The 26,510-nt window shown below is 41.7% G+C and overlaps 1 protein-coding gene and 1 long non-coding RNA gene across 2 annotated transcripts; one reads left to right on the forward strand and one right to left on the reverse strand.

The window, feature by feature from the left end:
- Positions 1–437: 437 nt before the first annotated feature.
- On the forward strand, positions 438–12,701 carry LOC102004516. The gene is made up of 3 exons (XR_261792.2): positions 438–1,386; positions 11,596–11,706; positions 12,425–12,701. It is a non-coding gene; the product is annotated as an uncharacterized LOC102004516 (long non-coding RNA).
- On the reverse strand, positions 1,825–26,510 carry Stx11 (syntaxin 11). The gene is made up of 2 exons (XM_005389239.2): positions 26,271–26,510; positions 1,825–4,737 (listed from the first exon to the last, which is right to left on the reverse strand). Exon 2 carries the CDS (start codon positions 4,730–4,732, stop codon positions 3,869–3,871), a length of 864 nt encoding a protein of 287 aa, XP_005389296.1. The 5' UTR covers positions 4,733–4,737; positions 26,271–26,510; the 3' UTR covers positions 1,825–3,868.

Raw genomic sequence — 26,510 nt, forward strand, 5'->3', positions numbered from 1 at the left:
ATTGTAGACGCTAGGATGCAGAGTTATGGGCCTCTCAGGAGCTGGCTGTAGGACCATGAAAATGTTGAGGTATAGGAAAAACAGAAGATGCCCCAGAAGTGGCTTGGAAAGATGGCTTAAAATTAAAATAGGATGGAAAACACATTTTAAGTAAACATTATTGTAGACGGGGAGGGGAGGGAGGATTGAAGGGGGTAGGAGAATGGGGAAAAAAAGAATCAAGTTATACCATGTACAGGTGCAAATTCTCTATGACGAATGTGATCATTATGTATATATAAATGTACCAATAAAGTCTGATTGAAGAAAAAAATAAACATTAAGAACCAAAAAGAAAAAAAAAATGATAATCCTGGGAAACTTGTTTCTCACTTTTCACAGTGTAGGATGTTGTTGGTTTTACAGCATCCTCCGTGGGCTCATTCAAAAAGCCAGCTCAGAAAACCTTTTTCTCACCAGTAAACATAAAATCTTTGCAACAGAAGTTTCTAGTGTGTAAGCACACGTCCATTCTTCCTAACGTGTGTTGGTGATAAAGGCACTTAGCACCTGTGATATGATGAAGTTACAGTCTATTCATTTTCTATCTGTGATAGCTCTGTTGTATCACTCACAATGATTTTCAGTTCTGCTATCAGAAGCAAGTCAACTGTTACTCTGGCAACAACTGGATATTTCAAACTATCATCTTGATTGCAAATGAATGAATTGCACACTGCAGTTGGAGACACTTTGTACATTTTACAGAAAATATGGCTGGTGGGAGAAAATAGAATGAGAAGACTTATCCCTACAGCCCCATTTTAATAAGGGTTATTAATATTTTATTATTTTATGGTACCTTATTTTATTAAGCTATACATAATCTTCAGTAGATTCCTTTCAAAATATTAACTGTATATGGTAGTTTAAAACATATTTTCACATGATATTTAACTATAAAATATAGGCACCATTTTAAAGATAAATATAAATGTACTAGTATGAAAAGAATACTATTCTTTTTCCAAGTTATTACCTTCAAAGGCTACAAAATTACTTCTATGATATCACAATTCAAATATGTGCAATGATCAGCCTTTAAAACATTCTAAGATAGAATTGGCCACTAACATCTTAGGTGAACACCTTTCCTATCTATGACACTTCTGGAGATGTCACAAACCTGTAATGTGACTTCACCATGCTGTCAGGTTGAGCATCTGGCTAGTTGTAAGCAGTCTCTGTGTGGGTTAAAGTAGCTTTAGAAGATTTCCACCTTCTGCTGCTAAGGGTCTGTTGGTCTTTGTAATTGGCTTTTTGGTTTCACATAATAAGTGATTTTAGTGTATGAGATTTGCTGCCACAAGGTCCTCTTGCCCAAGGTCATCTTCCAGAGTTTTCCAGGTGAGTGTCACAGGGTTAGGGAAAGCCAGCAACCCTCAGCATCTCCCAGGGAGCCAGGGAAAGGCTGGCATTTTAAGAACTGCCTGGCATGGCGGTCAGAGCCAGGTGGGCTTGGGCACAGGGCAGGATGTGGGCCAGGCGACGTCTTCTCCATGGGTCTGGGATCCCGGCTCCCTAACTGCCCAGGGTTGAGGATCCCGGCTCTGGAACTACCCAGGACCCCATCTAGCACTGTCTGACTGACGTCTTGGGAAGAATCAGGAGACCGCACTTGCCAAAATTAAGCAGAACAGAACAGCTCCCTTTTGCTCACCTGTTTGTGATAGAAGATACTTCTTCAAAGCATGTTTGGATACACAAAGGAACTGAAATACTGTTGTGAAAAGTTTTATCACTGTAGGAGAAAAAAGCCCTAATATCAGAGAAGATAAAATCTTGTTTTCTTTTTCTATTTTATTAAAGGCTGTTAAGTGAAAATAAATTATTTCCCTCCAAACTTAATACCTATTAGTTCTCTCAGCCAAAGAACAAGTTCTGAAACAGCAAAGGTGAACACAGTATTTAGCATGTGCAAGGTGTCATTTTCAATGCTTTTGCATTTAGAGTCATTTATTTCTGTTAACAACTCTGTAAGGTAGATCCGATCACCACCATTGTACAGATGAGGAAACTGAGGCTTAAGTAATGTGTCCAACTCACACAGCTGGTAGGCGGCAGAGCAGAATTTGTGCCTTGGAATCTGTATTCTTCAGATGTTCTTTTTTTTTCTTTTTTTGGTACTAGGACTCGAACTCAGGACCTTGCACTTGCCAGGCAGGCACTTGTGCTGCTGTGCTATATCCCCCTCCCAAGGAGTCTCTATTCTTAACTGCTACACCAGCTCAGATGGTTACCAGAGAGCAGGAAGAAAGGTTTTGCTTTTCCACAGGCAACAGTCCGCTCATTCTCTTAGTAAAGTGCAGTCTTCAATTCTCCAAGGTAAAGTGAGGAATTAAATAGAACCTGGAAGCTCATTTACTCTTATGATGGTTTGAAGCAAGGAAACTATTTTAGGGTTTAAACAAGTGCAGGGTCCATTTACGATATCTCTTATTTCAATGAAAGGTGTGTGAAGACTTTATCCCCACCCTATGGAAAGGGAATTAAGTCAAAGAGGAAATATGTTCCTTGGGTCAGCTGAGAAAGAAATCAGGAGAAATCTGATAACAGGGTGGTGGGACATAGTTCGTACAATTTTCATGTTGGACTGTGAAATTAAGATTAAGTAGGGGCTAGATTTGCCTGGTCATAAGTAAGTCCAGCAATGAGCCTCAAAGACTGGAGTTCACAAACTGCTCTTTCTCCTCTTCTTAAAACTCCATCTTCTGGAGGTCCTGAGAAACATGACTAAAAATTGCTCATGTATTAAGTGTGGGGTAGAAAGACTTCAGAGTTGGCACAGAGGAAAGACAGGAGGCGTGACAACCGTGATGTAGGCCATCACAAAGTTTGCAAAGCAAACCAGAGCTCTAAAATGTGATGATTCTGCTAAGCTATCATAGCTCAGGAGAGAAAGCAAGACATCCTCATATGAATTCGAGTTTATCATATTTTCCGCTTTGCTCAGAATTCTATCCAGATGTTGCAGCCTCAAAGTACCTAGGCAGAAAAAGCTTTAACAACAGTTGAAAAAGTAAACGAAACACAATTTAAATGGCAAGATACAAATGTGTAAGAGGGATATTTATAATGTTATTGTTATTAAGCTTGAAAACTAGGATTACTTCATTTCAAATTACTCCATGTTAATGTGTGAAAGGAATGGTCCACGGGGGTCGGGGTACGACCCTGTTTCCAAGAACATAATTTTACTATCTCTAGTTTTATATATATTTTCAGCCTTCTACACCCGTCCTTCCTAACATAGCCAACGCAGGACTGTTAAAGTTTTGAGCCAAATTGGCCGATGGACATGCAGACTGGAGCAAGATAAAATACAAAATAGGCAACCCAAAAGCCAGGCAAAGTATTTTTCTTGACATTTATGTAGCACGTTTACAAAAGTAAAGTGAAGTCAACTGGTCATTATGTGCACACGTTAGTGACTATTAGTATTTACAATTACATATGTATGTGCACGTGCAAGCGAGTAAAAAGACAAATTTTAAATAACTGATGTGAAAAATACATAAAATGTGACCGTTCCCTCGAGTGCTTCCTCAATATTACGTGCTTGAAAATATTTAGAAAAATAATCCCCAAGTATATTCTAGTGGAAGACATGAAAGGTCAAAAAGATAAAAACATTGTGTCCGAGGCGATTTTACTAAGTAGGGGCGATGAGCAAAAAAAAAAAAAAAAGTTTCTCTCTAGGCAGGAATCACATCGACCACGTCAGATGACGAATCAGAGACGATAAGAGTCCAGTCCCAAGGTCAGGTTCACTCTAGATGGAGCAGAGCAAGGAGCTCTTCGGCCAAGTGGGCGCACCGACGAGGCCCGGTTAGTTGACGCACGGGCAGCAGAAGCAGCAGATGGTCCGGCACGGGTTCCTCCTCTTGTACTGCACCGCCCTGCGCACCTGCGCCTTGGCCTCGCCGGTGTAGTCCCGCGTGCGCTGCACGTTGAACTCGATGACGTTCAGCGCGTCGGCCTGCTGCTCCACCAGCACCGCCATCTGCAGGAAGAGCTCGTGCACGTCGCGGATGCGGCTCTCCAGGCGCAGCAGCTCGCGGTGCCGGCTCTCGATCTCGCTGAGCGCCGCGCGCGCGCCCTTGACGTCGGCCAGCAGGTTCTCGGAGAACACGTCCCACTTGCCCTGCTCGAACATGTCCTCGATCTGCTCGCCCGAGACGTCCTTGCCCATGATCTCGAGCTGGCGCTGGATGCGGATCTTGCAGTTGTCGCGCTGCTTCATCTCGGCCTGGTTGTACTCGTGCATGGCCTGCTGGAAGGCGCGCGTGAGCGCGCTGTACTGCGCGTGCGAGATGCGCGCCACCGCCGAGTGCGCGCCGTGCTGGGCCTCGGCCGCCTCGCTCAGCTCCTTCAGGGCGCGCAGCTTGCGGTGGATGCCCTCGCCGCGCGCCTTGATGGCCTTGGCGATGGAGTTGGTGTCGCGCTTGATGCTGCTCAGGCGCCGCATGGACGTGAGGAAGCGCGCGTTCTGCTTGCCCAGCCGCCGCACGTCGGCCGCCAGCAGCTGGTTGTCCTCCTGGATGTCCTGGATGTCTCGGTACAGGGACTCCAGGAGGTGGTCCGTCTCGAACACGATGTCCTCGTGGGGCGAGTCGAAGTCATCGTCCCCGTCTGGGAACTGCTGGTCACAGCTCTTGGAGAACTCCAGGAGTTCTGCAAGCCGGTCCTTCATGTTGGCTGCAAGTGGAGACAAAAATGTTAGCAGTTTATTCCCCTTCTAGCGTCTTCCCGAAAGAGTTGAGGACATATTACGGTGATCCATGCATGCCCATGTCGGTAGCTAGCACACGATTCAGCACAGCGGATCCTTGGAAGTGGCCTGCATGTCCACCAGCAGAGCAGTAAATGCAGAAAATATGGCACGTATACACAGTGGAGTACTGCTCTGGCGTAAGGAAGGATAATCACTTGAATTTGAATCATTTGTAGGAAAATGGATGTACAGTACCTTGAGACCATCATGTAAAGTGAAATGAATCGGACGCACAGACTTAAATATTGCCTGGTTTCTCTTATATGTGAAACCCAAAGCATAAATAAGTTAAAAAGCCAAATAAAATAATAGAGGTAGGAAGATAGATCTTTTGCAAATGGGACCAAGAGACGGAGGGAAGGGAAAAGGGAGAACGAGATGAAAAAAGAATCACGATGTATCGTGTCGATGCGCAAACTCGGCATGACGAAGGGAATCACTATGCGCTGCAGACACGTACTGATAAAAAATAAAAACCGAAAGGAAGAACAGTTGAAGTCCTGCAGTGAAGAGTCAGTCAAGGGGGTGAAAGCTTAAAATCCAGAAGCATTCTGCTCAGTGCCCCTAGCTCTTTGTTCCTGGGTGCCCAGAACTCAACCAACAATTTAAAATTTTAGCTCACTTTGGGAAACAGTATCTTTTTCAGGATTTACTTTTCTAATCATCACAAATCAAAATAGACACACACACCCAAGGGAAAAGAAGAAGAAAAGATTTGCAATTATAGGGACCTTCAAATAAAGACAATTTTCAAGGCTTTGGAACCAAGTGTAAAGTCCCCTGTGCAGCCCATGTATTTGACTCCTCAGGTAATTACTATGGAAAGCATGGCTTGATTTTTTTCTATTAACATATTGTGAAAGTAACGATATGTGTGCAGTAAAACAATAACAAAATAAAGACAAATCTAATAAGGAAGCACCATATAAAATTTGGAAGTTGAAGCCAGAGGCAGTGGCAGATCCCTATAAGTCGTGACTACTCTGGAGGCTGAGGCAGGATGATCATTTGAGCCTATGATTTCAAGCCCAGCCTGGGCAACAAGGAAAATGGGTTAAAAAAAAAAAGTCAGAAGTGAAGACTGTTTACCCCTCTCCCCAATATCATTCCCTAATGGTAAGCATTGTTTAAAAAACCTTTTTTTTAATAAAGAAACTTTTATGTGGGAAATTTCTTTTTGGGGGAGAGGGTTTCCAGTATGAGGAATCGAACTCACGTCCTCGCGCTTGCCAAGCAGGCGCTGTGCCACTGAGCTAAATCCCCAGCCCCTTTATGTGGGAAATTTCAACCACAGCCATCTAGCAGTAATATGACACACTCTCATTTATCTAACACACTGCAGGAACATATAACCACTTTCAATAGCTTTTTGAATATAGTTGGCAGCTCAAGCAAAATTAGTTTTTATGAGGGTGGTTCTAACTTTTTTGCTTACTAAGGCAAAATAATGTTCTCTACGTGCACATCTTTCCGTTGAGGTGAAAATTCTCACTTTTAGTAGCATGTGTATATGCCGATGTAGAGAATGTTACCTGTATAATGACATTTCATGGCCAAAAGAGTCTCTCTTTCTGATATTATTTTTAAGAAAGGGAAAGCAGTAGCACTTAATGGCTACACAACTTACCAGGGACCTTGATCTCCAATTAAAAGCATCTCTTGAGTTGAGGTAATTAATTTTACACTGCACCACTAATGCAATGCTGACAAGCTGGATTTAGTGATGGATGGAAAATAGGGAAATATTAGCCGTGGCCTCCTATCTGCCATCATCGTTATGTACATAAATTAAGCAGACATTTTATTCCATCACAGCGATTTTTAATATAAAAAGTTTTCCTGCTTAAACTGCCATTTATGCTACCTGGTAACTAAAATCAATACCAGACTTTCTCGATGAGGGGCAAGGTGACTTTCCTGATGGGATAACTGAGTGGCAAGAAAAAAAAATCCAGCCTGAACCCAAACCCCACCTTCCTCTGGCCTGAGTGTCTTCACATTCAACTACCTCCTCACTTTGAACAAATTTAAAAGACCAAATTTTGGGGAGAAATTACAATATATGATGATGGGTTAAGCTAGCTTATATTTTCAATTATCTTAAACTTATTTTAAAATGATGCATACAAGTTGTACATATTAACAGTTACCTTGCAATGATTCAATCCATGTATACATGTCATAATGTATAAATCCAGTTAAACAGATTTAGGTCTTTAAATATTTCTCATTTTCTTCATGGTGAAAACTTTTTACAAAGTTTTGTATTGTCATTACAAAGACAATAAAAAGAATAAGACAGAGAACACAGGAGTACCCGATATATTTCAGGTGCTTACTGTGTGGTGCTGTCGGGATACCTTTCATGTGATACTCTCTGTAGTCTTCTTCATACAGGCTCTAGGGAGCAGGTACTGTCACTTTGAGAGCTGGCACAAGCAGGAGGAGATGAAGAAATGCATCCCAGGATGCTAAGAGGAAAGTCAGCCTCCAGAATGCACCCAGCTGACCACTGTCCTGCCTTATATTAGACGTCCCCCGAGTGTCATGCACTCGGCGTAGGGGAGCTGCAAGGCGATAGGACATGGGGGCTAGAGCTGACTTGCTGTTGGGAGGTGAGGTATGATTGAAAGAAGCGGGTCACCAGGGGTGTGGCCTGGAAGGGACAGGTTTGTCTCCCTCCCTGCCTTCTTCCTTCACTCCCTGCTTCCTGGGCATCTGGAAGTGAGTAACTATTCCTCCGCCGTGCTGCTGTCCCTTGGAGCCACCAGAGTGTGCGCTGAAACCTCTACAAATAAACCTCTAAAATAAACCTCTCCTCCTTTGGCCAAGCGACTAGGAATGTAAGACAACCACTATGCACAAAATTATCTTTAGTAAATGTATAAAGGCATACTCGTAAAGAGCTTCACTATAAAACAAAGAAATATAAATTAAATTGTGGGTTTTCTCTTTTTCTTCCTCAACGTTAGGATTTTTAAAAAAGAATATCTTTTTTAAATGGTAAGGAGTCTGAGAACTCTTTAGAATGCCAGTAGGAGGGTAAATGGACAGAACCTTCCCAGAGGATAGTTTAGAAATATGCATCGAAAGCTGTCCAAGTTGCATTTGTTTTGATCGATGACTACTTACTGTAAGGATATATACAGACACGTGAGGCTCATAGCTGTAAACACCTTCATCACTATCGTTTTTACAGAATTTCAGAAATGATTTCAATGCACAGTAATAACTCCTGGCTTTCATGTAAATCAGAGTTTAGAAGGCTATCTAGTGACGTGAAAATCGTAAGTTTCCCTCCTAGGCAGGGAAAGTAGGCAAAGAGGTAAGAGAGCTAACACTGTGCTTCCAAGGGAGCAGGCAGCGTTGGTGGTATAGTGGTGAGCATAGCTGCCTTCCAAAGGAGCAGACAGAGCTGGTTTGCGTGGAGTTGAACTGCATCCAGATCTGCTGAGGTCAGTAGCCAGTGTAGTCTACTATGCAACAGGGAGACGGAACAAAGTGGGTACATTCTGATGACATGGAAAAAACAGATGCCTTCTTTAGGTGCCTTCTTTGAATCTTGGCCAAGATGGCAAGGCACCACCTTGCGAGGGAGGCAATGGGTAATAAAGGGGCACTGCCACTCACAGGACACTAGGGAGCTGCCTGTAGGTACCCTAGTGATCCTCCCCAGGCCCTCTGCTGTTGATTGCTGTGTGAAGCCATGAAGACCCTAGTTGGGGAAATCATCTCATCCACAAGACAAAGGGCAAAGCTTAAGTCAAACACAATAGAAAATGCTTTTGAGAAATCTTTATGCCCTATGATGAATGTGATCATTATGCATATAAAAATGTATAATACATTAATTTTAAAAGAAAGATCTTTATGGAGAATCACTCTATTATTATAGGTCTTCAATGAGGAGAAGGCCTAAGCTCATTTGAAGGCCCAGGTCCACTGTCTGGTGAGGAGAAAGGAAGGGCACAAGGATGTGAAGATCCTCCGGCCCTCCAGCCCACTCTTCCTGGCCCAACCCATCCCCAACTACATGGGTCCCACCCGTACTGAGGGTCTCCTGGTTACCAGGAAGCAAGCACTGAGAAAACTACAACACTGAGTCAACCAAGAGGCAAGCATAGCCAGGAATGTCTCTCAAAAGTTTAGAAATATACACTTTGCTAAAGTTATATAGAAGGTATAGAAGAGGGCATCAAAAGACCATCAAAATAACCTTCACAGCCAGTAGCTTAATTTTGTACTGAGAGCCCCAAAAGAACCACAGTAAATGACAAAGATCAAACGATTTCATTGACCTTCATACCTCACTGTGATAAAGGGTAATGCAGAAAATTTAGTAAATTGGGTTCATAAAGGTGCTAAAATAAGTCATGCTTTGATTCGCATAAAACTCAAAGGAAAATCTTTAACCAACGACCATATAGCTGCTTCTGCTTTCTAATATTCCTTTTAGGCATGCATATAATCTGTCCAGAAAACAAAATCCTACAGGGAAAGAAGGGAGAATTGTTTAAGTCTCCTTTCATTGAATAATAAAATTTTATGTACAAGAAAAAGAAAAACAAAGAGATGATAGTTAAGTGGCTTTTAGTCATTAGGACACAAAAGATTCACCTGGAAAGCTTCCAGCATTGCAGATACCTAGGCCACTACAGCTTCTGATCCAGTGGGCTGAAGATGGTGGCCACTTAATTTTAATACACACTCACAATTGTGACCCATTCCATAGGTATCTATTATGCCAGCTTTTTATTAATAAAAATCCTGCAGTTCTGGAGAACTTCAATGGTCCTCAGTTTGGTAGCAGTTTCCATGAGCAAATAACTGACAGAGAAAGGAACAGGTAGCTGCTGGTAGCTTTTCTCAGCACCATGTACCAGTCCTTGGGATGGACGGGAGCCAGAGAAGAAGTCAGAGTCAACTGAGAACTCACCCTCAGTCTAGTGAGTCAGACCATCTATGGAAGCCCAAAAGGCCAAGAATGTTAAAGATCATTAACTCCAACCTCTTGCTTTTTGGTGAACGATTACAATTGCTGAAGGCACCAACCAGAGGAAAATATTTTAAAAATGGAAGATCAAACTTCAAGTTCCTCAAATTCACGAATACATTCTCTGACAGCATTCAGAATGAACAGTTAGCTAAAGATCCTGGTCACTGGGACCTCAGTCCTGACAGGGAGAACCTGCCATATTTGGCATATAAAATCTTGAGATTTTCTGTCATCTCAGGAAGGAAAGACGCTTGCTTAACATGTTAGATACCTTGGCTATGATCTCCAATGACACAACACGCACACACAGGAAAAAAGAAGAAAAGGGATGGAAATGTTAACTCCATACATAAATAATGAGTACACTGGATTCTACAAAAAAACACCATAACAGTTATAGTTCCCAATTTGCTCCTAATGAACTTTTTATGAACACAAGGTACAGTCGTATCTACTCCACAAAGGAGAGGCTTTGTGCCTACTTACTACGGAGGAACGAGAAAAAGATGTTCATATATTGTCATGGGCTGACATGTGTCTCTCCATCCCACTGCACGCCACACCCATTCACATGCAGGAGCCCTAGCCCCAGAATCTCAGTGTGCTATGGTGTTTGGAGCTAAGCTATGTAAGGAGATAATTAAGTCACAGTGAAGTCTTCAGGGGCGGCCCTCATCCAATATGAGCGGTGAAATAAGAGGAATCCAGTGGGAGGGCATCTGGACAGAAGCTGTGCGTGCACAGAGGCAGGGCCGTACCGAGATGGGAAACGGCAACCATCTCCAAGCCAAGGAGCACTGTCTCAGAAGGAACCACCCTGCAATGCCTGCATCTCGGGTTTCCAGCCTCAGAATTGCTCTGCTGTGGAAGCATCCAGGCTGAGGGCCTCTGCTAGGGCAGCTGAGGCAACTGATACATCCATGAAGCAAATTTTGCCTAATTCCAAGAAACAAAAGCTTTCTCAGAAACGTATGAAGGTAATTTTTGTAAGTAATGAGAAACTTCAGTCATGGGGATACACAGTAAAAAGCAGAGCAAAGCAAAAATTGATCATGTGAGGTTTACTAAGAGATCGACCCAAAGGTTACAGGAGGGAAACAAATCCAAAAGTGAGCAAGGACCCGCCTAGCTATATTTATGATACAAGGTGTTTAGACTTCGTTGTGCTTTAATATAAGTTCAGAAAGTGTCTTGAGAAGAACAAAGGTACACATTTAGATAGACACACACAAGGTTTGCATATAATATGCAGCTATTTATGAAGCAAGAAAGATCTTGGGCCCAAGATATACTGTATGCTCTAAATGTGGACTTTCTAACAGTACTCATGTTCTGATTTCCAGATTTTTTATATCTGTCTCTTAGGTCCTACTTTTTGGGGGGCAGGGTACTGGGAATCAAACTCATGACCTTGTACTTGCCAGACTGCCAGGCAAGCACTGCACTGCTGAGCTATAGCCCCAGCCTTTTTATAGTACTTTTATACTATTTTTTAAACTGTTTGTAACCAAAAAAAAGATGATTCAAGTTACAAAAACATCTGCATTATCCAACATCATCAGTGCGTGAGGTTCTTCCATATAAGTCACCTTCACAATCACCGAAGTTTTCCTCTTTGTGTGTCAGAGACATTCGCCGATCTGTGCAGAAACCCTCTTCTGAAATACACTGCCACAATTCCCTGCCTCCTCAGAGAGGACACTGACACAGTTTATTGATGACTCTGATGTCATCATTAACATCTTTGAACCATGTTTTATTTGCTTTAGTGTTTCTCTCCCCCTAGGGTTAAAAAGTCGAGCCTTACTCATCAATCTCCACAAACCACCACCAGCTATCTCCTTGCTTTCCTTAAGGACTGCAGCAGGCTAACACATTAACCAAGCACTTAATAATGGTAAGTGAAGTGTGAACCCGCGTCCCTCCAGACTCAAGCTTGCTAAGTAAAGCAAGGAACAAAAAACTAATGTCAGTGACACACTTGAGTGTCCAGGATGAACTAGTCGTTGGGCTGGACAATCAACCTGCTGTCCACCCACCATCTGCTTAACTTCATAAGGAGAATAAAGCTGTTTGGTAAAATCAGTGAGAGCAGAAAAACGCTATCACATTATCACGCACAGTGCCTTAATTTTTTTTTTTTTTTTTTGGTTTTTCTCCGGTACCGGGAACCAAACTCACGACCTTGCGCTTGCCAGGCAGGCGCTTTTGCCATTGAGCTAAATCCCCAGCCCCTAGTGCCTTAATTTTAAAATGAGGCAAGAAACATTCGCTAGATTTAGCTAACCTACCAAGAATGATGGGAAGAAGATTACTAGTGAAAATAGCCTGCATGTTTCAACACCTTAAATTTTTGGATTTTTTTTTTTTTGGTACCTGGAATCAAACTCAGGACCAGGAATCAAACTCAGGACCTAGAGCTTCACAGGCAGACTCTTGTGCCGCTGAGCTATATCCCCAGCCCTCAATATCTTAAATTATGGGGGAAATTTTTATGGACTAGACATTCCCATTTATAGTAATAAAATCTGGGTATGTGTAAAGGATTTTATGAACATGGCATATAGCGGGATTCCAATAGATGATATTTATTCATTTCACTATTCTATTCCTAGGTAGTCTGCAAACCACTAAGCCAAAGATCGTCAGCTTATTTCCAGGATGTGAAGACTATCATTCAGATCCTCCCTTCTTAAGCTAACTTCCCAAGCCCCACTCTTCTGCACCCTCCACATTCGTATACACTCCATGTGAAAGGCTGCAGCTCCTCTGATCAAGAGGTACACGCTATTTTCCAACTCCACAAATTTGGCTTGAGCCTGGAACTCACTTTGGCCAATGAGACTATAGCAAGTACGATGCAGTGGCCTGAACAGCACTTATGTAAAAGGACCAAGACACAACTCTGAGGAAGCCCCAGGTCTCCCACCAGGTGACTGAGCGGGAACGAGCCCGGACGAGGCCCAGGCAAGACGGCTCAGCCGGTGCACAGAACTGTGAGAAGGAATACATCATTGCTTTTTCAGCCACTAAGATTTGTGGCAGCTCCTTATACAGCAAAAGCTAACCAATGCCGCGGTTGGTACCTCGAAGTTCATGCTGCCAGAACAAAAATCTAAAACATTCGCCACCGGCTTTGAGTCCAGGCAGCTGGAGAGAGGCAGTGAGTGAAATGTCAGCAGATACCGGAAAGGTGACAGGCGAAGCGCTAGAGACGGCTGGAGGAGCGGGGAAATGATCAGAGCAGTCAGAGCAAAGGCCCTCCACGTTACAGAGGAGCGAAACAACCGCGATGCGATGGCCTGCGGCAGCGTGTAGAACTGAAAGGGCACAAATGCACCTAATGAATTTTGGATCAGGCTGCAAAGATCTCCAGACAGAATACTGAAATGTTAGCTGAGCATTTCTAGTTCCATATGAAGGTCTGCAACAGAGAGCAAAGGTAAAAATGGAACTGTCCAGCTCATAAATGCTATTCAGAGAACACAGAAAGGAGCTCAAAGTCAACAGAGTGGAAAATAAAGCCTTTCTACCTTTCCAGTCTTTGTAGCAGGAAGAGTCTCAAAATAAGAAAAGGTGTCTGAGTGAAACATCTGTAAAACTCAGTGTGGTGCCTGGTAGCCAGATAAGGGCTTACAGAGTGGCCTGACCCTCAGGCCACTGTAAACGGAGGCCTGAGTTGAATCAAATTGTAGATGTGGGTAGTACGGGCATGGACTTAAATCAGATTGGTTGACCAAGTTCCAGAGCTGGGTCTTAACCATGGAGCAAATCTTGGCCTAGGAGGAGGTGACCTGGCACCGTGTATCCACACAGAACTGCTGTGGCCCCAGGACCGTTTCTGTATCCTGGTCAGGCTTTGCTTGTTTTTAAAATGCAGTGCTTATTTTGGCCAACTTTTCCTGATCTCATCACTGTATTCTGTGTGTGCACGGGGGGAAAGAGCCCATCTTTCTAGTTTATGGTCTCAGAATAAAGAGGACCCACATCTAGGGTTTTTGTTTTGTTTTGTTTTGTTTTGTTTTGTTTTGTTTTGTTTTGAGACAGGGTCTCACTGTGCAGTGCAGGCTGGCTTCAAACTCACGGTGATCCTCCTGCCTCAGCCTCCCAAGTGCTAGGACTGCAGGCGTGTGCCACCATGCCCAGCTTGGGGACCTGTATCTGAAGAGCTGTATCTGAGGAGTTTCATCTGTACCTGGTGCAGACCAGAAGGAACTGTCTAGACTAAAAGGCTAATGCTATGCTCACACACAATTATAGGAATGAGCTTGTTTTCCTCACTGGAGAAATGCAAGTAATTTTGCCCAAGGTAGCCTATACATGATATAATGTGTAGACACAAATTCTTAGCAGTATAGTACTCCCCACGGGTAAGTGGGGGATACATTTCAAGATGTTCTTTGGATGCCTACACTCATGGATAGTACCAGGCCCTCTATGTACTATGCTTAGTCCTATGCACACAGACCTCTGATAAATTTAATTTAAAAATTAGGCAGAGAAAAAAACTTGACAACAATAATTAATACTAAAATAGAACACTTTTTTTTTTTTTTTGGTACCGGGAATCAAACTCAGGACCTTGTGCTTGCCAGGTAAAATAGAACACTTAAAACAGTGCACCATAGTAGTTATTTAAAACTGGACTGGGAACACCGTGAAAGCTCAGGTTGGCCTCCTGGAGGATGAGGATACATGCAGAGTGCACCTGAGCCCAGGTGAGACCAGGGCAAGCACCACCAGAGCTCAGTGTTGGCCAGACACTACAGAGAAGCCTCACAGGGATTGCTTCATTCCTCCTTCACAGGCACGACAAGCAGCGAGTTGTTTTTTGGTGTGGTTTGTTATACTGAAGAAGCCGATGGGTACATCTTGCTTTGAGTTTCTCTGTGCTCCCTGATATGTATTCTTCTTTAAACACAGCTTAGGGGGCTCACATGAATCTTGAAGAAGCATAATTTTTAGAGAGTAAAGTTTCATGCACGTAAAACAGAACCTTGTTGGTATAATTCTAGAACGCCAACATAAGCACCACGTACCAAATACCTGTCCCGGTGACGTATATGGTCCACTTGATGATCACGGCTTAAATAATATATCTTCATTTTAATTCAGTATATACTTATGATATTCTAGTCATAACCTATTCAAAAGTTAATATAAAGCATATGCTTTTTAAAGAAGTACACGTTTCTTAAAGAGATCTGAGGACATCCCTTCCTTTTGTGGATTTTGCTTAATCATGATGAGGAGGGGGAAAAAGATGTTAAAAAAATGATAACCTCACACACAAGCAGCCTCCACAGAATGGTTCTGCAAAGCTTTGTAACAATCAGTATGTGACCCAGAGTCCTTGGGCTGTGAGTCAGGACAGCATACAGATACTTGGCAGTTTTAACCTTGGCTGAGGTTCAGGCTGACAAGAGGTTTTGAGAACTTGAAGAGCCAGTTTTGAAATGCAAGTGGATAGTTTCAAGCGTGCCACAAGTCTCCTGTCCAGATCAACAAAATAAAGAGCAGCAGTCAGGTGTGGTGTGAGTTTGTAGACAAGGAGGCTCGACTGCACCCTGTCATCGAAGCCTCCAGCCACTATTCGAAAAAAGCACAAAAATTAGTGGAATGTGAACTAGGGGCCTAACGGATGTCAGAAGTTGGCTATGACCTTACTAACCCTAAAGGCAATCAGAATGCTCCTGTGCAGAATTTGGGATCTGCCAAGAATTCCACGTCTACTAGGGAAGAACAAGAGAGCGCACAGGGGGCCTCCTGGGTACAGTCACATTTAGATCCATCTCTTGCCTCTGGGCTTTCTCACTGGCTTCCATGCTGCCAGCAGTAAGTGCAAATCCAAACAGATGCGTACAATTCCTGGGATGCTAGTGCCTTCCGGGTCTCCGCTTGTGTAAGCTACCTCACAGGACCGTGATGAGGTGGAGTGAGATAAGCCACCTAAATTCTCTGATTAGCACCTTCCAGAGGGTTAGCCCTCTGCGCATACTACTTATTCATGCATGCAACTTGGTCGTGTGAATAGTGCATTTGATAATGTACTGCAAGGGGTTTACTAGCTGTCTGCTCTGGGATCCTAAGTGAGCACTGGTACCTATGGGTTAATATATTATTTAAGGTTCTACATACTTCTTTTTCAATTATTTTATTGTAAAATCTCTCTTTTTCCGAAAACAATCATTGCTCTTCATAACAATAATTCCAAAATCCAATACTATAGAATTTTTTGACATAAGCAATAAACATTTCCCACCATCTACAATAACTATATATATAAAACAACTACAAAAGACATTCACATATACAACATCTAGAAAACAACCAATGATCAAAATGTCCCATATCGCTGAAGAGTCTTCTCTGTATCACAAGGCAGTGAATACTTTAGAGACAGCATTTAGAGGAACTGAGCCCATTCATGTGAAATATAGGACATTTTCAGGAAAACCCTGGGATTTCTTGACAGGGGCGTCTCTCAGAGAGGTGCAGTCATGGGACATGTCACGCTGAACAGTCCACCAACAAAATTATTGTTACAGGTGCCATCAAAGAAAAAGCATACCTAGGGCAAGGAAAAGAAAAGAAATCCAAGAAAGGAAGAGAATGCTCATGTGAGCTTTTATATTTAAGAATCTCAAGGTGGCTACCCCAACTGCACACACTTCAGAGGCCATGGAAGAATCTTGAAATGCCTAGGTCAGTCTTAGGAATGATAATTTTGGGACTTTGTGTTTATGCAGTCTGGCTAGGCTTTCTTTTGAGAGCAGATCAATATTTTAAATTCCATCTAATGTCCATCTAATGTCAACATTTTAAATTCCATCAAATGTCTCCCTCTGTCTCATTCAGGTGAGCTTCTCCTCCCCACCTAGCTAACAAGGTTTTGTTGTTAGTGGTTGGAGATGAGGTGAAAGCAACACACAGTCAGTAGAAACTCTACTTCAAAGTTTGAAGTTTGGTCTTCTCCCAGGCCAGCGCTACCAAGCGCCATCCTCTATCACAATGTAGGGCAGCGGCAGTGAGCCACAGTCCCCGCCAGCCACACACGCATGAAGGGACACGGCCCATACTCCAAGGTCTGGTGCTGCTATGCCACGCAATGTTCAGCAGGTTAGATGTGTGAAGCAGATTTTAGACTTCTGGTATTTCCAACTTACGATGGATTTAAAGGAACAAAATCCCACAGCAAGTCAGGGAATATCTATATTGTGCACTATTGCCATCGAGAATTAATTTCTTTTCACAAGGTAGTTCATTCAAGATGCATACTACAATCATTATTCCTTTGAAAGTAAGGACACACCATGTGATCTCAAATGATCTCATAAAACCAAACCATTATTCTATTATCAGGTTCTGTATTACTCCTATAACTCAAGTCACAGGATATTAATACTCTACATTCAGTAAAAGCCTCAAGGAAGTATGAGCTAGATGCCTTCTGTGTACTGTAAAAACGGGGCCAAAACTGAGTGCTATGGCCCATGACTGTAACCTCAGCTTCTTGGGAGGCTGAGACAGGAGGGTGGCAAGTTCAGGGCCATCCTGGGCTACGTGATGAAACGTGTCTCAGAACAAGATGAGAGCCAAGAAAACAAACTTGCTTATCATAATGGACATTCTTACTGCAACGTGATTATCTCACGTTATACCTAGTAAAGGAGACAGATAAATTACTCTTTGTAAAACACAACTAATAAACTGAAATGCAATAGCAGATGAAAATTTTTACCCGTTCCCTGAATAGAATGGGCTCCATGTAGCAAATGTGCTGTCAGAGATACATAATCAGCAACCACAGATGCTGAAAATATATTTTTTATTACTAACATAATTTCATTTCCCCTTACATGAGCACTTCTATCTTGGTTAAAGGGGATGCTGCATGTTTGCAGGAGAATTGGTGATATGTATATAGGAATCAGTAAATAACTTCGTGTACCCACAAAAGCACAGGCATTTCTGTAAGGAGTGAGTTTGCTCATGTACAGACTATTGGTATCCATGTGGAATAATTCCCAGCCACTAAAAATGAATACAGCTTGAAACACTATAATTCATTTTTACTTACTGCTAAGCATTCTTTATAATCAGACTTTAAGATAATATTAAAATGTCTCAATTCTATTAGCTAAAAATATGCCACAGTCTAGAAATAAAAATGTGAGCTTTATCTATAAAAGTGGAAATGAGAATGTAAGAATGTTGACGAGATCGGGTGTGTTCAGGGTGGTATGGCCGTAGATAAGAATTTTGAAATAAGATAAGATTGATAAAATATTTAAAATATAGACACAACTGAAACTAAAACTGACTTGTGTAACTTCCCCATTACTAACTTTCTCGTACAGGATTACAACACATCTAAAGACACAACACCGAAGACAATGAAGGGACCTATTTTCAGTTTTGTGTATATAATACATTTCTTAATTTCCATCTTCGATGTCAGCTAAGACACAAAGATTTAACAGTTTAACATTAAAATGAGGCTAAAAGCCCAATAACCTTGCCTGGAATTCCCCACTCTGGACAAGTCAGAGCAGTACACTATCACCCTCCAGAGCATCCACAGATCGTGCCTGACACACAGTGAATGAATTCTCCACAAATGCAGGTACTTTTTATATAATGCTTACATTTCTACTCAGGTTGGCAAACACACACACTCTTCATGAGCATCCACAGGAAAATCTACAAATGATAGTCGAGTTATGTACTTCTCACTTCCTGCCCATCTCATCCAGTTTTTCTTCTGAAGATGTCTTCCAATTACTCCTGTCCCTCAGCCTCCCTGATCCTCTACCCAAATTCAATCCTGCCCACCTCATCAGCCCGGCCCTAAGTCCCATCCTGTATGTTTTAAGAATGTAAGCAGCTATATTGTGAAGCTATGTGCTCTTATGAGCTAATATAGTACTCCACCCAGAAAACAACTCTTGTGTTTTTAAAAATGCTTTCTATATTCTGAGGGGAATGGCAATTTGAACATTACTTTTGCTCCCAACCAAATCTCCACCAAAAGGACTTTCGAAAAGGCATAAGCTGGGGCTGGGGATTTAGCTCAGCGGCAAAAAGCACCTGGCTGGTATGCGCAAGGCCGTGAGTTCGGTTCCCGGTACCGGAGAAAAAAACCAAAAAAAAAAAAAAGGCATAAGCCAACCAGGACAAAGAGTAGGAGAGAAGAAAGCAGCCACACCCTTTTGGAAGTGGCAAAGCAAACAAATAACTGAAAACTCATCTAACAGATTTAAGAAAGTTGACCCTAACCAAGTGTGGGCTCACACCTGTAATCCCAGCACTCGGGAGGCTGAGGCAGAGGGATCTCTGCAAGTTGGAGGCCAGCCTGGGCTACATAGTGGGTTTGAGGCCAGTAAGACCCTGTCTCAAAAAAAAAAAAAAAAGAGAAAGAATGAAAGTAAATTTTTCCTAACTTGTTCCCCTTTTGTGGAAGCTATTTCCATGATAGCCATGGGAGTTTGGAAGCAAGTCCTAATATCAAACAAAAAGGCCAGCCTGGGCTACATAGTGGATTCAAGGCCAGCAAGACCCTGTCTAAAAAAAAAAAAAAAAATAGGTTGATCCTCAACCACGAGCAGGAAAAAGCCAAGAAATATCAAAGTTACACCATAACATGAATACTCAAGGCTCAGGAAACTGAATTAAAGGCTATGTTCCTAAGGGAAAGGGTGTGGGGTGGGGTAACAAAAAATTGGATTTGCTTAGAAGGTTTTTTTAAAGTAGAAATATTTGCATCCCCTGCCCATGTCCTAACAAGGGGCTCCACTCTGGATATAGCAAAAGACTGGGGTAAACAACACTGGGAGAATTGACTCAGAGTGTTCCTATGCAGGCTACGGACATCCATGCTTCCTCCTTCATCTGCTTTCCAGCACACTGACAAGTAGGAAAAGGGGCATCAAAAAGAATTACTTTCCATGAAAAAAAAGAAAAAGGGATAAAAAATATACAGTAAACACAGGAAACTTAAAGGTCTAGTCCTTTACACCTACCTTCTGAATAACAGAAATTCCAGAAGGATTTATCCAGAAGGATAAGCGTGCAGAGATGGCAAAATGAGAAAATAGACAGAAAGGGAGGGGAGTGGAGATGAAGACAGGAGGATTATCTCACACACAAAATGCGTTTGGACTTACACACAACACCGAAAATTTAAAAAAACGTTTAACAATGCTTTCAAACTTCCAAGAAAAATGAATTTCCAAGCCAGGATTTTATACTCAGTCAAGTTATGAAGCAAATCAGAAGGTAGGATAAAAACTATTTCCAATACACACTCTCAAAAATTTTAAGTTTTTTTTTCTCAGAAAGAGATTTAGAAAGAGCTCAACAAAACAAGGAAGTGAAACCAAAAAGGTACAGAATAAAGAATGCTCACATGAGCTTCAAGCGAGGGAAGAGGCCTCTCGGGAAACCCCATGATGGCAGCCTTGTGCTTGATCCGAAAGACCATCTGTCTAGGTTGGGAGGGCTCCAGATTTGTTCAGAAAGACAGCGCTGACACAATTCCTCATAGGCCGACATTTCTTGAGAGGGGATTTAGGTAATTTGGCATGGAACAGACTATAAGAAAACAATGCTAACAACAACAAAATTCTCAGGTAATTAACTTCCAGGAAAGCAAAAAAAAAAAAAAAATTATGTGTAAAAGAAAGCGAGCATAGTATAATGAATGGCTCAGCTGTGATTATTTTTTGTCATAATCACTGAATATTGGCCCAACTTAAATTGTGATATGGTTGTACCAGGGACAAAGAGGGCAGGAAGGGTACATATCTAGGGGAGAGGCTAAGTCACCATCTTTCATATGGAGAAGACAATAGGTGATGCCTACAACTAAAAAAAAATCAAGAAATAGTAATAAACGTGTGCTATTTAGAGGTATGAAGATAAATATAAAAAATGGTTGGAAGTGATTGCTTTGGTGAGGGAGAAATGGAAGAGAAGAGGATTGACTTTTTTCATGAGATTTTCATTTTTTGCCTAATGTTTTATAGAACTAACTACACAAATAAAAAGTCTGATAAAATTAAACACAGCAGGGGGAAAAAATGAAACAAACAAAAAAGAACAAAAAGATTTTCTGGAGATGCAAACCTCTAATCAAAAAGGCAGCGTGGAACATCCAGCTTAGGCAACTACGAACTCTCTGGGACCTTTTCCTGCTTAGTGCAGCCATGAGGGTTAACACTGCCTACAGATCCCACTTTAGAATGAACACTTCTAAGCAGAATCCGAAGCTCTCCCCAAGTTAATTTTTTGACTGAACTAAATCCAAAATTCCTACCAGGGTTTAAGTAAAAAATCTAACAAAGAAAATGATCCTAAAATAAATCTCAAATAAACGACTATTTTTTATAAATTGAAAAGAACATAGCAATGGCATTACTGATAACTATTGTAACACAATAACAAAAGATTGACACTTTATAAAAATATAGACAAACAGACATGAAGAAAACATGAAGAAATTGATTGCATACAAAATATTAATATCTGAACAAGAAGCCATCAGAAAATAATTAGGTAGGAAATTTTTAAGTAATCAGGCTAGCAAAATTTTAAGTCTCTTTAATCCCAGGCATCAAAGACTTAAAAATGCAAAATCAATAACAGAAACACTAATATAAAATAAAGCTGAATATTTATATATTCTGTATAGAATATTTATATATTTTTTGATAAAATTTGAGCCTGTGGAAGAAATCCCAAAGAGAAGGAGCAATTTGATTGTACAAAAGTTGAAATCTGTGTACAACAAAAGAATAACTAATATTGAAAGGAAATATCTGTGCGAACATATACATTATAGAGGTAGTCACTTTCGTGTAAAAAGATGATTTCAGCTAATAAGAAAATAAGATGATAATAAAATATAGGTAAAATATAGAAAGAAAATTTATAAGAGATAAAATATTCTTGATAAAAATATGAAAGAGTATTATTTGCTCTTTAGCAAATAAATACAAATTAAAAATAAGATACTAGGGGCTGGGGATTTAGCTCAGCGGCAAAGCGCCTGCCTGGCAAGCGCAAGGTCGTGAGTTCGGTTCCTGGTACCGGAGAAAAACCAAAAAAAACCAAAAAAAACCAAAAAAAAAACAAAAAAAATAAGATACTAGTGTAGACTTACTACTATAGTCAAAAAGTAGAGAAATGACAAGAATACAAGATTTATTTATGTATTAGTTGCTGGGACTAAGTTGATGTAGTAAAAGTATTTATTGTGTTTACAGTGGTGGGGGTAGGGATGTAGGTGTCAAGGCAAAGAGAAATGTCCATACCCACTCAAAATTTAGCAAAGAGCAATTAATGACTTGAGAAATCTTCCAATTAAACAACAAAAATATGCTGACTATGCAGGGCTTTGCTCTGCTAGCTGTTAATCTTTTCAGATTCCTTCAGGAGACAAGCTCCATCCTCTGAAAAGTCCTGCATTTTCAAAAAGAGAAAACATCCCACTTGACATCCCTAAATTTTTACGGAAAATTTCAAATCTCTAGTGACCATATAAATGTAGAACTAATTTACAATTAATTAAGTATTCAACGGGAGTCACAACGGCTAAATTCATTACCTTTACTCCAGCGAGGGAACTATACAAAACAGGAAGTAGAGGAACAAATGTCTACAGCATTCAAATGCTCCTTTTCTATAATGTTTATAGAAGAACTAGACCATAACAAGAACATAAATTATACTTGAAATAAGCCAGGGATGGGAGGAAAGATGTAAGAGTCCATAGCAAAAGGTCATCACAGGCTATCACAGGTCTATTGCTCACAGTCATCCCTAAGCCTGACTGACATGTCCACATGTGCTGGGGCTTTGAACCCTTTCTGTTACTGGTACTTTTTCACATTTATTTATTTTACTAGTACAGTTTGCAGTAGTAATGTTTACCCCCCCTTGTGGGGAGTCGGTGGGGAGTTGGTGCCTTCATCCTTTTTCATCTCCTTCTCCCTCCATCCCTTGGCCCCCTTCCCATATGCAAAGATCTATCCCCCTGTTTCCTATTATCTATCTTTTTATTTACATTTTGGGTTTCTCATGTAAGAGAAACCAGGGGATATTTAAGTCTGTGCATCTCATTTATTTTACTTAACATTACCCATTCAAGACGCACCCATTTTTCTGCAGATGACTCAAGTTTATGGTTCTTCTTGGTATTTGTGTCGGACGGCATGGATGTTTCAGCTGACTTAAGTGGGCCACAGCAGAACATCACCCAGCTGTGCCTACATGTAGTTAAGCGCCCCTTCACGGCGATGTGACCCTTCCTCCTTGCAATCAGTCCACTGAGTGGCATTCTAAGTAATTACGGGAGACATGCGGAGGTTAAGTATGCACGTTAGCACTGGGCGTACTTGTGATGTCAGGTTAAACAACAAATAGGTTCTTGCTAAGGACACAGTCTGGTTACTCTCTCAGCCTAACAACTGCCCCTGAATTTAGATACTAAGCCTAAAGTATTTATTTATTTAATTCGGTATGTGTAAATAAAAAATCGTGCAAGTATTCAAATGTTAAAAAAAAGAGTAAGTGTTAAAGATGTTAAAAAACTAAGAACAAGGAAAATATTCACCATGTAATAGTATTCAGCCTTTCAGAGGAGGGAAACTCTGTCTTTTGTGACCATGAGGATGGACCCACTACACTTAGGTCAAGTGAAGTAAGCCAGGCCCGGAAAGACAATACTGCATGTTCTCACTTCTGTATAGAATCCGATAAAGCTGAACGCATTGCAGGAGGAAATAGGGAGTTTCTGACAAAGAGTACAAAGTTTCACATAGGCAAAAAGCAGGGTGACTACAGTCAATAATAGCGCATTCTGTATTTCTAAGTGAGACAGAAAGTTTCAGATGTCTCACCATAAAAATGCCAGACAAATAAAGCAATGGGTATGTTAATTAGCCTGATTTAATCATGTCGCCTTGTGTGTGCCTTGTAGATACACCCGTACATATATTAAAATATCACATGATACCCCAGCAATGCACAAATAGAACTTGAAAATAACACTTAGATAATTTTTAATTAAAAAGAATGAAATTTTAAAAGTTAAAAAAGTCAGAAAGTCATAATTCCTGACCTCAACTAAGCGTATAATGTATGGGGGACACAAGCAAATGATGATGATGATGATGATGATTCCAAGAACTGGACAGAAAAGGAGGAAAAGGACCCTGCTAAGTGGAGGCCACAAATTGCAACACTAGCGTTGGGACCTCTCTCACCAGGCGCCGAAAGCCAAGAGGTAGATGAGAAGTTGGAGCAGGCCCAGCCCTCTTAAGTACTGGAGTCCCCTACATCCAAGCCCAGGGACTAGTCTGTCAGGTACCCCCTAGGACATAATAATCAGATTCTTAAATTTATTATTTAAAAGCTGGGATATAAGCCGAGGATTTTCAGAGGTTTCAGTTTATTTTCTTCCACTGCATATGAATATGAAAATCTGAACTAGCTTCTAGCAAAGGCCTGGGAACGAGACACACAGTGGCGTCCTTCTTTGCTCCCTGCTATCTATTCCACTCCATGCACAAAGCTCTCACTTTCTTGCTCTATTTTGCCAACGTGTGTGCTCACGTTTCAGACACCAACACAAAGGACTTCGAACTAAGTGGGCCAAAAGATCTGTCTTTGTTAAAAAGCGGCCCCAGCCTTGTAGCCTCTGTTCTGATGTAACTTAGGCTTCCTGAGGTGGGATGTTAGACAAGCTGGGTTTCCAGCTCTGTGAAATGACCCTTCTGGTACTTCCTCTTTCCAGGGACTCACCACGTTCCATTACTGACCCTTTTACAACGCAGTTTCTTGTCAACTGTTTATCTCACGCTTGCCTCTAAACTGGTGTGTTTGCCATGCACCCGAGATCTCAGGAAGTCTAGGAAATCCTGAAGAAATGACTGTGGAGTAAATATTCTCTCTGGAATGATTAATTTCAGTCATTTCTGATGAAGCTAGTTCTCTCTGTGAAAAAGACAGTCGTTACCTCACAGGCTGGGAGGGAGAACGCCGACCATAAATGCAATAATAGATTTAGGGACAGGGGTGTGTAGGACAGAAAATAAAATAGGAGCCTCCTTAGGTCTTCTAGCTAATCCTGACTAGGAGCAAACTTTTAAAAGCAAACTTTTACTACTAGAGGGATTCCCCTGGGAAGCAAGTCAAAAACAAGAGTAGAAAAGAAAAAAAAAAACAAAAAACAAATAAAGAAAAGGACACAGTGGTCTTGGGACTTGCACCAAGAGACCAAAGGAAAAAAAAGCAGACAGGTAAGACATAGAGAGAAAGCCAAGTCCACAAATGATAAGCGCCCCCCCCCATAAATATAGGGAAAGCAAGGGGGCAGCTGACTAATTTTAAGGCAGGATGTACTAACACCAATACACTGCCGTACACACTTACATATATGTGTATTTGCTCCAGAGTCACTGTATTACCCCATCTAGGGTCATTATAGAGCTCAACAGATATCCACGGGCCCCCTCACTAACTCTAAGCTAACCAAAAATAAGGCACACCTTTGCCAACTAGCTGCCCGCTCCAAAGATAAGGCCTTAAAAGCTACGTCAAGAACAAGTAAACGAGGGGGCTGGAAATTTAGCTCAGCTGCATAGTGCCTGCCTGGCAAGCGCGAGGTCATGAGTTCGATTCCCGGTACCAGAAAAAAACCAAAAAAAAAAGAACAAGTAAACGAACAGAAAAAAGCTGCACACAGACCACTGGAAGAAATGATGTTAGGCAGAGGTGCCCCAAAGCCAATCCAGATGTGACAAGTTCTGGGTGGAGGGGAAAGAGTCCACCCCCACCCCCACCCCGATAAAACCAGCTGAGAATGAAGGACCCGGGGTCCTCCGTCTTTTCTCAGCCCCCTATCCTGATTCTTTCTTCTCTGGGTAGCTATCTATCTTCTTCTTTCTCCCCTCCCCTTTTCCTCTTTATAAATAAAATGTCTTCCTTTCCTTAAACTTAGTCCCTGTAATTTACCACTGGGGGCCCTGTTTCCATCCTGGCAGGCTGCTCGAACTACAAAGCAGCGGCTGAGCTCATCCCCCAGATGCGACAACAGAGGGAAACAGGGAACACTCGGAGAGCTCAGTGACAGTGACAGATGCCAAACTCAGTAGAGGAGAGGAGGAGGAGAGGCTTCCAATCCTAAAGGCTCTGCGGTTGGGGTCACTGCTGGGAGGTAGAGAAGGGACCAAGACGGCAACAGCCTGAGCAGAGGTGTAAACATGTGAGGTCTACAGCAACTTGTCGTCACAGGAGTGAATAAGACGTACCAAAGTGCCCGGGAGTTTACCAGATTCTTCAGGTCACTAATATTGCCTCTGAAAATGTCAAAATCAATAGGCTGAAAAGTGCTTGCCCCTTTAAAGAAAAATTATTGCCCATCTCAGTGAATCAAACAATATGTTCTCTTGTACTTACGAATGGTAAGCTTCCCTCCAAACGTGTTTCCCTCTTCTCATTAGATGGTCATTGGAGTTTTAAGAAAGTACCTCAAAGCTTCACCTGGAAGAAAATTTCCTGGAATCTTCTTTTTCTCCTGGGAAGTGTACTGACTCCTCTAAGCTCACTGATTCCCCTCCTTGAATTGCAATTCATGGAATTTGGCATCTCCTGCCCTGCCATCTAAGACAGGAAAAGGCAAAGCCATAGGCCAACACG

This window comes from Chinchilla lanigera, unplaced genomic scaffold (assembly GCF_000276665.1).
Source record: "Chinchilla lanigera isolate Chin_1 unplaced genomic scaffold, ChiLan1.0 scaffold00035, whole genome shotgun sequence".
Classification (NCBI taxonomy): Eukaryota; Metazoa; Chordata; class Mammalia; order Rodentia; family Chinchillidae; genus Chinchilla; species Chinchilla lanigera.